The 12929-nt window shown below is 64.8% G+C and overlaps 2 protein-coding genes across 2 annotated transcripts in view; one reads left to right on the forward strand and one right to left on the reverse strand.

Annotated features, from left to right (window-relative positions):
* Cpamd8 (C3 and PZP like alpha-2-macroglobulin domain containing 8) overlaps positions 1-8658 on the forward strand; it is a 63928-nt gene extending 55270 nt beyond the window's left edge. Inside the window, exons 31-42 of the mRNA XM_026389883.2 lie at positions 263-349; positions 439-575; positions 878-1033; positions 1105-1167; positions 1874-2091; positions 3178-3265; positions 4153-4227; positions 4823-4928; positions 5005-5115; positions 5779-5988; positions 6682-6832; positions 8523-8658. Of these exons, the coding sequence (XP_026245668.2) occupies positions 263-349; positions 439-575; positions 878-1033; positions 1105-1167; positions 1874-2091; positions 3178-3265; positions 4153-4227; positions 4823-4928; positions 5005-5115; positions 5779-5988; positions 6682-6832; positions 8523-8658 (1538 nt within the window). The remainder of the gene's footprint in view (positions 1-262; positions 350-438; positions 576-877; positions 1034-1104; positions 1168-1873; positions 2092-3177; positions 3266-4152; positions 4228-4822; positions 4929-5004; positions 5116-5778; positions 5989-6681; positions 6833-8522) is intronic.
* Positions 8659-10138: 1480 nt separating this feature from the next.
* On the reverse strand, positions 10139-11709 carry F2rl3 (F2R like thrombin or trypsin receptor 3). Its single transcript, XM_026390048.2, has 2 exons — positions 11603-11709; positions 10139-11275 (listed from the first exon to the last, which is right to left on the reverse strand). The coding sequence occupies exons 1-2, from the start codon at positions 11706-11708 to the stop codon at positions 10197-10199; spliced, it is 1185 nt and encodes a 394-aa protein (XP_026245833.2). The 5' UTR covers position 11709; the 3' UTR covers positions 10139-10196.
* Between the last annotated feature and the right edge of the window lie 1220 nt (positions 11710-12929).

Here is a 12929-nt window from a genome sequence, read left to right on the forward strand (position 1 = left end):
ACGTCTGCCAGGACCAGGGGAGGCAGGCATTGATTAGTGATGTCTGCCAGGGCAAGAAAGCCTGCGCTGCTCTGTGTTTGAAAATGTGAGATGGAACCATGAGACCCTTCCTGTTCCGGCTGGTTGTCCCTTGGCACCTTCCTCCCACTGAGGCCTAGTCCCCCAGGATCTCTTCTGGATCCCAGGCACACAGATGCTCCTCAGGGGATGTCGGGCTGCGTGCTGGGCGGGTTGTGGCTCCAGACTAGCTTTGTCCTTGCAGATGGAGTCACCCACTGGAGCCTGACAGGTTCCCGAGGCGTGGACAAGGACGCATTCCTGAGCTTCGGGGATGGGGTCTCTCGGTCAGGTACTGGCTGTCCCAGCCCCCTGTGCCTCTGGAGCACTGAGACCTGGGAGCCAGTGCTGAAGGAGCCCAGCTGGCCTGTCCCCTTGCAGTGGTCTCAGCAGAGGTGGAAATGACCGCCTACGCCCTGTTGACCTACACCCTCCTGGGTGACGTGGCCGCCGCCCTGCCCGCCGTGAAGTGGCTGTCCCAGCAGCGGAATGCCCTTGGGGGCTTCTCTTCCACTCAGGTGAGCCGGGCAGGGCCAGAGGGGGCACTGGGTCTGGGCAGGGTCACTGCAGGGCTGCAGCCTGGGGGTCACAGAACCTGACAGTGGGTAGGGGCCAGGGCCAGGTGTTCCTGGACCCTCTGGGAGTCCAGCCCCTGCCTCCATGGGGACACCTACCCAACTCTCCTGGGGTCCCCAGGTCCGTGGGTCTGTCACCTGGTTGGGTCATCCCATCCCCGTGGGTGCCCCTGTCCTTGGCTAGGCCTCCCTGGAAGGTGCGGCCGGCCCGCTGGCTCCCAGGGCTAACAGCGGTCTCTTCTCAGGACACCTGCGTGGCCCTGCAGGCCCTGGCAGAGTACGCCATCTTGTCCTATGCTGGCGGTGTCAACCTCACGGTCTCCCTGGCCTCCACCAACCTGGACTACCAGGAGACCTTCACACTGCACAGGGCCAACCGGAAGGTTCTGCAGACGGCGGCGGTGCGTGCTCCTGGAGCCGGGTTTGTGTCTTGGCGGGGAGGCGGCGGCCTGACGGGCTCTTCCCTCTCCAGATCCCCAGCCTCCCGACCGGGCTGTTCGTGAGCGCCAGGGGAGACGGCTGCTGCCTCCTGCAGGTGAGGCTTGGCGGGCTGGGGCTCCCAGCTGGGCCCAGCTCGGGCTGCATGGAGCGTCTCGAGACACTCCAGAGAAGCTGTCTGGGCCCTGACGCTGCAGCCACCTGACCAAGAGAAGTGGCCACGGGTCCCCTCAGAGGGAGGGTCTTTGGCGATCCCTCAGGAAAACCCATTTACCCGGTCAATCTGACCACAAGCAGAGCCCAGCCACCCACGGGAGGCCCTGCCCAGGGCACAGGCTGTTCCTCCTGAGTGGCCTCAACAGGGACGCTCAGGGGGTCCGCCTGGCCCTCGACCCTCAGCCCACCACCCAGCACTTCCTGGGATTTGGCCCCAAGCTGGGCTGGGCCGGGGAGCCCCGAGTTCTGGCTGGTGGTTGGAAAGCCAGCCATCTTCCACGGCCCTCGCTGGCCTCGGCCCTCCCAGCCCCCCCCAGGGGGAGCACAGACTCCCCAGGGGACAGGAGAACCCCGATATGTAGTGAGCCTGGCTCTGCACCCAAAAGAGGCAGCCGGGCCGACAGCTGAGCCCGCACCCACGCCAGCGGTTCCCAGGCTGAGAGGGAAAGGGGTCGCGCTTGGAACTGTCGCAGGGTCATTGTCCTAATTTGGGCATTCCTACCTCCCCCAGCACCCCATTCTCTCCTCCCCCAGGCCATGCCTGTTAGGCAGGGACCGGTCCCTAAGCTTGTCCTTAACACCCCCAGATCGATGTCACCTACCACGTGCCCGACCCTGTGACCAGGCCTGCCTTCCAGTTGCTGGTGCGCCTGGAGGAGCTCGAGGCTGAGGGGCGCCCGTCCCCTGTGCCCGCCTCCTCGGCTGGGGGCCCGCGGGGTGGGGAGCAGCCCCTGGCTGACGATGACGACCCCGCGGCTGACCAGCACCACCAGGAGTACAAGGTGACGCTGGAGGTGTGTGCCAGGTAAGGCCGCATGCCCGGCCCCGGCTGCCCTGCGGGCAGAGGGCTGCCTGTCCCCAGGGGCCTTCTGGCTCCTGGCTCCCAGCAGGCCAGTGCTCAGGGACGGTTTCTGACATGAAAGTAAGTAAAGGAGATGTTCTGACTGGACACGGCAGCCCCCAGGGACGACCAGAGCAGGAGGGCTGGGTGGGGACAGCCGTAGGAGGCTGGCACGCTGGTCCCCGCCTGACACCAGCTCCAGGGCCCTTGGTCTCTGACGGGAGCCTGGGACCCAGCCACAGTGGACCCTCACCCTCAGAGATGAAGGTGGCCTCCCTGAAGGTCGGGAGCCCAGAGGTGGGTGGATGATGAGTGTTGCCATGGCACCCGTGAGCTGCCCAGCACTGCCCCTCCTTAACCCTCACATGTCCAAGCCCCTGCCGTAGGAGGTTCTGTCTGGTGAGTAGGACCAGGCGCTGGGTCCACTGTGAGACGCGGGATGCAGGCGGGGCAGGGGGTGAAGCTGGACCAGACCCAACAGCCTGGCCCCCAGCCCTGCTGGGGACCCCTTGGTTGCTCCCTGAGACGTGTTAGGAGGGTCCCGCTGTGGGCCACCTAGGTACAGGGCTGGCCTCCCCGCCCCCCAGGGGCTGTGTGCCCGTGGCTCACAGCCTGCCTTCTGTTCTGAACCTCGGCCTCCCGGTCCTTGGCCTCAGCACCTGGCAGGTGACAAGCCCCCAGGGAGCCCAAGCCACAGAAGGAGAGAGTGAGGGCAGGAGCTGGGGAGTGACGGCCTGCGGTCCCCGGCTGAGCAGGCGTGGTCAGGCATCTGGGCTCTTGCTGCCCCATGGGACACACCCCAAGTGGGGCCCCCAGCTGCTTCCCAGGGTGGGGTGTGGGACAGGCCACGGTCCCCCATGGGGAGACTTGGGTGAGGCCCTTTCCTTGTGGCCGTGGTGTCCAGACTATAAAATGGACTGACAAAGCTGACGGGCCTTACTCTGGCCGGGCCCAAGGCAGACCTCAACAGGACATCAGCCATGGGCTCCAGGGGACACGGGGGACCATGAATCCTCCTCAGGTCCCCGCCCCTCTCCCCTCTCTGGGAAGGTGGCTGCACACAGGGTCTTCCAACATGGCCGTCCTGGAGGTGCCCCTGCTGTCCGGCTTCCGGGCTGACGTGGAGAGCCTGGAGCAGGTGAGGAGTGCTGCTGGGGGATGGCCAGGGCCGGGGGCGGGGGCTCTGAGCAGGGAGGGGGCAGGGCCGGAGCACCTCAGGCCACGGCTGGTAGCCCAAGCCGTTTGCACAGTTTTGTGGGTCGTTTTGACTTCTGCTTTAGTTTATTTTGCTCGTCTGGGCAAAGATGGGTCATCGGCCTCCGGAGGGACGGAGGGACTGGTGGAGCAGGGAGGGGGCTCTTCCTGGAGGCAGATCCCCCAGGGACCACCTTGACTATTCTGGATGCCGTGGAGGACTGTAGCCAGGGTGCATGGGCTCTGGAGGGGAGGGAGATAGACCAGTGTCAGGTGGCTGTTTTGCAGGGGAAGAAAGGGGTGGGGAGAGGGCTGTCTTGTGAGGCCACAGCTGAGCTCAGGCTGGGGCTTGGGGAAGAGGAGCAAGAAGCCAGCACTCGGGCGGAGGAGGTCTGCAGTGTGGGAGTGTAAGGCGGGAAGACGGTCCTGGGGAACCCCGAGAACTGGGTGGGTGACCAGGAGGGGTGGCTTGGGGGACTTGGGTTGGGGGTGGTGTTAGTGAAACACTGAAAAGAAGACCCGGCCGAGGGTCAGGTTGCGTGGTAGGTGAGGCAGGGGGAGGTATCAGGGACCCGGGTGGGTCTAGGGCTGAATTAGGGGAGGCCGAGGGACAGGAGGATGGTGCTCTGGGCAGATGTGCTCCATCTTGAGTCCCTCTCCGAAGTTCTGAGGGGCTATCATGGCCTGGAGAGCTTGACCATCATCCCCAGGTCCAGCCAGGCCCACCTAGATCCTGGCCCATGAGGGCTTGCTGGATGGCCAGGGGAAGAAGTGACCAGTGAGGGGCAGAGGGTCCTCCAGGATGGACCTGACTTCCCTCTTGCTGGACAGCTGCTCCTTGACAGACACATCGGGATGAAGAGGTACGAGGTGGCCGGACGCAGGGTCCTCTTCTACTTTGACGAGGTACGGCCAGCTGGGGAGCCAGGCTTGCTGCTGAGGGTCGAGGCTGCCGTGGCTGCCCGCAGCTCTCTGACGGCCCGGAAGCCACGCTGGGCGAAGCTGCAGGCAGAGCTGGTGGTGCTGAAGGCTCCGTGCCCCATGGATGGATGGGTCCTGGTGGAAAATCGGGGAGGGGAGCAGCAGAATGTTGTTCTTTGATAAAAAGGAGTGAAGCCCTGGCCCACGCTGTGGGAAAGAAACCAGACACCAAGGCCACTCACGGAGGAGTCTGTTGACATGAAATGTCCAGAACAAGAGAACCACAGAGATCCTGATTAGTGGCTGCCAGGGGCTGGGGGAGGGGAACAGGTAGTGACAGCTGATAGGGAGGGTTCCCTTTGGGGGGCAGAAGTGTTCCCGAGAAGAGGCGAGTGTGCAGCCTGGTGAACGCACTCAGTGTCACACACACACCCGTGCACGCGCACACAAGAGAGGGAGGGGTCTGAAGGCAGCTTCAACCGAGACTTTTCCCCAGGAAGGACCCACGCTTGAGGCATCACAGAGCAGCCCCCTGGGCCGGTGGTCCAGCAGGGCCTGAGCCTGCCTACTGTCCCCGCAGATCCCCAGCCAGTGCCTGACGTGCGTGAAGTTCCAGGCGCTCCGTGAGTACGTCGTGGGCAGGACCTCGGCGCTGCCCGTCTCGGTGTACGACTACTACGAGCCTGGTAGGCCAGCGCCGCCCGCACCCCCAGCCTGGCCCTTCTCCCGGCCTCTCTTAACCCGCCGTCCTCCGCCCCGCAGCCTTCCAGGCCACGCGCTTCTACAACGTCAGCGCGCGCAGCCCACTTGCCCGGGAGCTGTGCGCGGGCCCCGCGTGCAACGAGGTGGAGCGCGCCCCAGCCCAGAGTCGCGGTGAGTCGCGAGGCCACTGTCGCCCACTGCTGACCTCCTACCACCCCGCCCCACCCCCGCGGGCTCCAGGAAGGGCCTCTTCCTGAGATCAGAGAAAGAAGGGGTCGCCAGATGTAGCAGGGGACAGCACAGTAGAGGCGTGGAGCCCGCGCTGCGGGGCAGCGGAGCAGACGGGGCTGAGCTGGGCGGGGCTGCCTTGTGGAGGGGCGTGGTGGGGCGTGGCTTGGAGGGGTGAGAGCGAAAGGGCGGGGCGGGGCATGAAAGAGCACGGGGCGAGAGTGTGTGCGGGGCAGAACCGAGTGGCCGACGCCCACCGAGTGCCTTTGTCACCTTTCTCACCCACAGCCTGTAGGTTTTCGTGCGTGGCGTAGGGAAGCCTCAGCAAAAGGCTGAGTCGAGCTGAGAGTCTCTTAGGACAGTTATTTAAAAATTTCCAAACCGCTTGGGATGGGTTTGGACCGTTTTTAACTTAAGCATTTTTAAAATGTTTAAGTGCCAGGCAAATACCTGCCTGAAACCCCACCGTGTCAGGGCTCGGGTCTCCCACCGTCGGCTCCCTTCCACCCTGTGGGAGGAGTGGTCCTGGCCCCAGGCCTGGAAGTCAGTGCGGACCAGGTCTGGGTTGGGTCCACCGTGCCTAGCAGACCCTACCTCGTCCCCCAGGCTGGTCCCCGGGCGAGCTGGGCCCCGCGGTGGCCCCTGAGGAGGGGGCGGCGATTGCACGCTGCGGCTGCGCTCGCGACTGTGGCGCCCACGCGGACCCCGTGTGCGGCTCCGATGGCGTGGTCTACACTAGCGCCTGCCACCTGCAGGAGGCCGCCTGCCGCCGGCGCGCGCACCTGGAACCCGCGCCCCCGGGTCTCTGCGCCCTCGGTGAGGACTCCACTGCAGCCTGGAATTGGGGGCCCCACCTTGTGCCCCAAGCTGTGGGCATCGACCTCTTCTTTCTTACCACCTTCCCCCTGGTCTCCAGCCCTAGCCCCTTCATCTTCCTGCTCCCGTCTCCCCTCTCCGCCTGCCTGTGCCGCCCCTGACCTGTCCTTGCCCGCTGCTCACCCACCCGCTGTGCTCCTGGTTAGCTTCCGCCCTCCTGTCTCCCCACACCTCCCTCCTACTTACCCGCGTTTTTGTGCAGCTCTTTCTGGGTCTCCTCCGGCCTCACTCCACCTTGGTGACCAGTCAGCCTCTCACAGGTTCCCCGGACGCAGGCTCCCTCGCCTCTCCCACCTCTCCTCCCCCCATCTCCATCTTTCTGTCTTTTGATTCCAGGTGGATGTCCTTGTCCCTTGGCTGGCTGGCTGCCATGCCATCTCTGTTTGCACCCTGCCCTCTGTCTTGCTAAGTCTCTCCCACCTTCATCTCACCTTGGAGTCTTTCTGCACTCCTTCCCCATGTCTGCCCCTGGGTGTCCCCTCTTCTCTGGTCTGGGGCCTTCTCCTCCCCCTCTGTCACTCTGGGCTCAGCATGTACCTCCTCCTCTCCCTCACCCTGTGTCCCTCTGGACCGCCAGCAATCCCCGTCCCTTCCTGCAGCACCTCCTGGACCAGGCCCCCCCCTCCCTTCCAGAGCAGCAGCCACCAGCCTCTGCGTCCCACTCCTACGATGACGACCCAGCCCTCCTGGGCCCTGGACACGCACAGCAGGGCAAGAGGCTGAGCGCAGCTGGCCTCGAAGCCCTGCGCTGGACCCCCGAGGCTGAGGGGGAGGCAGAGGGCAGGTGAGCACTGGGCCCACCTCCACTGCCCCTGCAGGCAGTAGAGGGACCTCAATTACAGGGTCACCCCACAAGTTTCTGGGGATAGTGGAGGGGATCCATCTCCTCTAAACTCCACCTGCTCAACATACATCAGACGCCAGCCCCATGTTCCAAGTGAGGTGGGGGAAGAAGGGCTGGGGGTGGCCGCCAGGCTCCAGGGCTGCAGGCTCAGCTGAGCTGGCTTCCAGCACCAGGAACCTCTGGGTGCGGGTGACAGAAAACTCCACCCAGAAGAGGCTTAGGTTTCCAGTTCAGAGGCTGAGTTCCGTGGCCTAGCACGCCTAAGGACACTTGTTGTTCCACTTAAGTTTCCATTTTTATATATATATATTTTTCAGGGGGGTCCTATAAAAGGGACACTGGGACATAATGGGTTTAATATAATTATTGAGGGCGCCATCAGTATTTGTTTATCTCTGCTTCTGTGTCCTCTGTTCAATTAATCAGATATATCTTTTTGAATTTTCATTTTAACTTAGCTTTTGATTTTAGCATTAGGATTTTTTTTTTTGTAGGGCCAGAGGTGTCCCTCCGTGGCCGAGCACCTACCTAGTGTGCCCGAGACCCTGGGTGTGATCACTGGCAGCACACACGAGGGGTGGGGCCGGGCGGCTCTGGGAATCCTAATGCACGTCCTGGAGCTTTTCTCCGTCTACTTAGCATTACTGTAGGATTCACTTCACCTCAAACACAGAAAGTCTGAAGTCACTGACGTCCATTTATGTCCATCTGTGCTTCCTGACCATCCTTTATACTAATGCACAGTTTTAAACTTTCCCTAAGTGGCTACTTTCCGGTTCTCTCTAGGACCTTAGGAGAGGTGGGGTTTTTTGGTTTGTTTTTGAGGGAGGGGGTTCATAGCTCGAGCTGCACATGGTATCACACGCCTGTAGGCTCAGCTGCCTGGGAGGCTGAGGCAGGAGGATGGCTTGAGCCCAGGAGCTGGAGGCTGCTTTGGCCGACACAGTGAGACCCCATCTCAAAAAAAAAAAAAAAGTGAGGAAGCGACAGGAGGGAGCCTCCTGGGGCAGGTGTGGGAAGGGGACAGGGCTGTGCCCCAGGAGCCTGGCAGCCCCTAGGGAGTGTCTCCTTCTCTCCTGGTCAGCCAGAGCGGTTTCTCTTCCTAACGGCCACCACACTCGAAGCAGGATGGCGCCATCTGCCTGCCTGGTCCCTGTCACCCGTGACTCTGCCTGGCAGGGGTCCGCCCCAGCCCCCTGTGACCCTGCCTCCAGTCTGGTGGACAGAATGACGGAACCTGCCCGCCCTAGGATGGGGAGCCCTGAGCATGGTCGGGGACGGCTGGAGTGGCTGGGGTCCCCGCGCTCCCCGGCCTCCACAGCTGCAGGTGGACATCCAGGTGCCCACTCCCAGCTCTGGGTTGGGGCCACAGCCTGACATTCTGCTCCTGGGAGAAGGGACATCCAGGGAGGTGTCGTGGCCCCCGAGGCTTCTTCTGAGAAGACGCAGCTGACCAGAGGAGGGAGACAGCGTCACTGTCCCTCGTCTGTGACTTTGGAACTACACAAGACACCTTTCCCCACACACAGAGCCCTGGACTCTCTGGGGCTCTCAGGCCGCTGAGCCTCTAGACCTGGACCTCGGGCTGTGCCAGGACGATGGCTTCCCTGCCCCCTCTGCTCTGGCCCAGGACGTCTTCCAAGTGCACCTGGACGGCAGGGGCCCTGCGGGAAGACCGCGGCTCCTGGCAAAGGCACTTTGCTCTGCTCCCGGGGCTGGGGGACCTGGGGCCTCCACAGCCCATGTCCCCAGCCCCTGGCCTTTAGGGGACGGTTCCTCTCCCAGCAGCTCTGGGGGACCCTGCCCCAGGGAGGAGGCTGCGTGCTCAGAGCTGCCTGCCTCCTGGGACCCTCTGCCGCCCCAGCCTTGCCCGTCCCATCTTGTTGCTCCTGGTGGCCTTGGGGTGCCCGTTCCTGTCCCCCTGGGCCTTTTCAAGACGGTATTTATTTCAGCCAGCATTTCCCTGATTTAAGGGGGTAGCACAGACCCCTCCCTGGCTCTGAGGCTCCGGCCTGGCGGTCCCCACCTCTCAGCGCCGGCTGCTCTTGCCAGCCCTCGAGGGACAGGCCAGCAGACTTCTTCCCCAGGCCGAGCCCTGTCCCCCCCTCTGTAGGGCCTGTTGATAAAAATAAAAGCTGATTTCCAGACTCACGGCCGTCCTCAGCCTCCTGCAGGAAGTGGGAGCCTGGGGCCACACAGCGGGTGAAGCTCCTCACACCCAGGGCCCGGCAGCTGGCCACTCAGAGCAGAGTGGCCAGGTGATGGCCAGGGGCCCTGGGCCTGGCCTTCCAGAGTGGGTGTGTGGGGGAGGGTCCTGGGGTCTAACGCGTGCCCCAGGATCCTCACAGATGGACGTGTGGTTGGAAGAAATGGTAAAGCTGTGAGGGTCACCCCAGCTCCCCAGTGGGGACGTCTTGGAGCACTTCAGTGCATGGCCTTAGGCGTGCACCTGAGGCCAGCGGCCCAAAGCCGGGCTGGTCAGACAGACCCAGTGGGGAGTCCAGCGATGGACTGGCCTGTCCCTGACAGGCACCGTGTGGCCCCTGGTCCTCCCGACAGCTCAGAGCAGGCTGTGGCTGGCAGCCCTGGCCCTGGCCGCCAAGCACACGTCCACCCTCCCGTCATCCCACTCTGTCCTGGTGAGGTCAGCATCAGGGAAGAGAGAAGTCGGACCACTGGGCGGAGGTCTCCGGGAGCCACGGCGACGGCGGGAGGTTGACCTTGCTGTGGTGGACTTGGGGAGCAAGGGTGCACCCCACTCTGATGGTTCGGGGAGTATCCTTGTCCCCCCCTCACAGGGGACCACCTCACCTGGTGACGGCAGTGTCACGCCACAGAGCTGAGCTGGGAAGTGGCTGGGCAGGGAGTCTGCACTTAGCCTCACCCTGTGTCCCTGGGCCGCTGTGAAAGGCACCAAGTGGCTTAAAAACAACAGATTCACTGTCTCCGTTCTGGAGGCCGGAACCCAAGCGCAGGGTGTCGCAAGGCTGGCCCCTCCAGAGGGTGCGGGCGGCCTGCCCCAGGCCCTCTTCTGCTTCGACGGCCACGTCACTCGAGCCTGCCTCCTTTGTCACAGGGCTTCTCCCTGGGTCTCTGTGTCCTCTCCCCTTTATGGAAGGACACCAGCCACTGGGCGGAGGGCCCAGCTCTCCTCCAACGCAGCCTCATCATAACTAAGGACAGTTACACTGACTTTATTTCCAAGTGAGGTCATGCTCCGAGGTTCTGGGAAGGACGTGGGTTTGGGGGGACACCCTGGCTCCCCCAGGTGGCCCCTTCCCCCTTGGCCACCCTCCTGAGGGTGTCACGGGACTGAAGAGGAGTGGGTGCCTGACCCAGAGCTGCCCACCTCCCCGGAGGCCTTGGAGGCCGTGGTGGCCCCTGGCGGCTGGCAGCAGAGCCCCTCCCGCACCTTGTCCCTGAACTCCAGGGACACGTAGTAGTAGATGAAGGGGTCGACGCAGCTGTTGAGCGTGCTGAGGGCCAGGCTGGGCACGTAGGCGGCATAGAGGTCGCCCCAGGCGTCCGGGCTGGGGTTGGAGTAGTGCAGCAGGAGCAGCGCGTTGCTGGGCGCGAAGAAGGCCATGGCCGAGGCCAGCACCAGGGCGGTCAGCCGCAGCGCGTGGCTGTAGCGCTGGCCGCCGGCCGCCAGGGTGCGCAGGGTGGCCCCATAGCACAGCAGCATGACCAGCAGTGGCAGGAAGCAGCCCAGCAGGGCCAGGCAGATGAAGGCCGGCCGCCAGTGTGAGGCCTGGGCGCCCAGGGGCAGCGCGTCGTGGCAGAGCACCCGGTCGGAGCCCGCCAGCCGGAAGGTCTGCTGCTGCAGGGTCAGGGGCAGCGCCAGGACGGCGGCCATGAGCCAGGCAGCCGCGCAGAGCCCGGCGGTCAGGCGCTGGCCACGCAGGCTGCGGGCCCTCAGGGGGTGCACCAGGGCCAGGTAGCGGTCCACACTGATGGCGGCCAGCAGCAGCACAGAGCCATACATGTGGCCGTAGAGGGTGGCTGTGGCCAGGCGGCAGGTGACTTCGCCGAAGGGCCAGCGCTGGCCCCGCAGGCGGTAGGTGAGGTGCAGCGGCAGCACCAGGGCCAGCAGCAGATCGGCAGCGGCCAGGTTCATGAGCAGCACCGTGGAGGGCAGCCGCGGCACCCGCGTGGCCAGCACCCAGAGCGCCAGGCCGTTGGCGGGCAGCCCTACCATCAGGACCAGCCCGTAGAGCGCGGGCACCAGCCTGGTGGGCACCCAGCCCAGCAGCAGCTCCCGGGAGCGCTCTGGGAGCTCCAGCGTGTCACTGTCATTGGCGCAGGGCTGGCCCGGGAAGCTGCGCAGGTGAGGCTGGTCCGGCTCCACCTCCCCGGGCCTGGGCAAGGGTCCCAGCGTGCCCTCTGGGGGAGAGAGGACGCGCCGTCAGCCAGGGCTCCCAGGGAGGGAGGGGGCGCGGGTGCCCGAGGTGTCCCTCACCCCAGACCCCCACTAGCCCCTGGGGCCGTGGGTGCCAGAACGTCCCAGCCCCAGCCCCCAGGATCCCCTGGGAGGGCAGGATAAAGCTGGACAATTCTGAACAGCGCCCAGCCTGGCGGGGCCAAGGCCAGCACAGAGGGTGGCCTTGGGCGGATAGTGCCCCCACGATCCCCATCTCCCCCTCAGCTCTGGGGACCCAGCTCCATCTCTGCCGGACGCCCGCTCCTCACCCCGGGGGCCAGGTGGCTCACCGTCGCCTTCTTCTGTGCTCCCGCCCTCGTCGTAGATGCTGGGGGTCTGGCTGTCGCCCACCAGGCCGAGCCCCAGCACCAGGGGCCACAGCAGCAGCCCCCGCATGCTCCCGCAGGTCGGCTCCAGCTCTGAGTGCTGCCTGCCTCCTGGCTTCCTGCCTCGCACCCACCCCCTCTGCTTCCGGAGCGTGGATCCGGCCGTCCCCGAGCCCACGGCCCAGCTGCTCCCGGGAGCCTGTGGGAGGCGTGGGAGTCCTCAGGACCGGGCTGGGGCACTCCTGGGTGCTGGGCCAGCGAGACGGAGGGGGACCCGGCCGCAGCTCCCCCCAAGCTGTCCAGCCCAGGAAGCATCTGCGGGCCGAGTGGCTACATCCTGCTGGCCAGTCACGTCCACAGCTCCTGTTGGATGGCAGTCTGGCCTGCCACGTCCCTGCCCCATCAGGGCACTCAGTCCTTCCTGAGGCCACCCCCATTTCCTGTCTGTGGTGGGAGGACAAGAGCCCAGCCTCCCTGCTGGGTCAGAGGTCAAAAGCAGGTGAGCAACCCCCTCCCCAGAGCACCCCAAGTCCTCTTGGGGACTGCCCCAGCGTGTCACTGCCTCCCCAGGGCTGTCCCACTCGTCCTCTGCAGGGTCAAGGTGAGGGGCCGCAGGGGGAGCCCCCTTGTGAGGGTCGGGTCTGCTGAAAGTGACCGAGGGACCCCAAGGAGGCCACCTCTGCCATGGGGGCCCTGGTCAGGGCTCCTCCGCGGCCCTGGGCCTGGTTCTCAGAGCCCCTCTGCTGCTTCCTGCCCCTCCCTCCGCCTGGGACCCCAGGTGTGACTCTGGTTGACTTTTGAGGGAGAGGGACCTTGTCACCCTTCCAGGGTCCCCTCCCCTCCCTTCCAGCCCCCACATCCCTGCTCCTGGCGCTCTGTGGGGACACTATGCACTACCCGATGGGCACCCTCTGTGCACATGAAAAGCAGGCTCAGGTGGGTGGTGGCACTCGGCGGTGTCCCTGCCACACAGACACTCCCCCTGTCCTGCGTGGGGGAGCCCCACACTGGGGTCAGGGCTGGGCCCTGGGGTCGGGGCTGGCCGCTGTGGTGGGGTGCAGGTCTGGCAGCAGGAGGGGCACCAGGGCCAGCTGGAGTCCGGGAGGACGAAGTCAACTGGAGAGGGGGAGGGGTCGGCTCGGCCACTTCCTGCGTCACCAGAGTCCTAATCTAGCCACACATGCAAGGAAGGAGGGATCAGCCAGGAAGTGACCGTGCAGAGTCCTGGACAGAGCCAGCCTCTGGGCCTGAGAGGGGACCGAGGCTGAGAGCTCCGGCACCAGCACCCAGT

Source organism: Urocitellus parryii, chromosome 3 (assembly GCF_045843805.1).
Source record: "Urocitellus parryii isolate mUroPar1 chromosome 3, mUroPar1.hap1, whole genome shotgun sequence".
Classification (NCBI taxonomy): domain Eukaryota; kingdom Metazoa; phylum Chordata; class Mammalia; order Rodentia; family Sciuridae; genus Urocitellus; species Urocitellus parryii.

Bases quoted from the DNA above. Each gene is read 5' to 3' on its own strand.
- F2rl3 (XM_026390048.2), bottom strand. From the start codon at position 11,708: ATGCGGGGGCTGCTGCTGTGGCCCCTGGTGCTGGGGCTCGGCCTGGTG. The intron at 11,276-11,602 runs GTGAGCCACCTG...TCTCTCCCCCAG, and splicing joins GAGCACAGAAGAAGGCGACG to AGGGCACGCTGGGACCCTTG.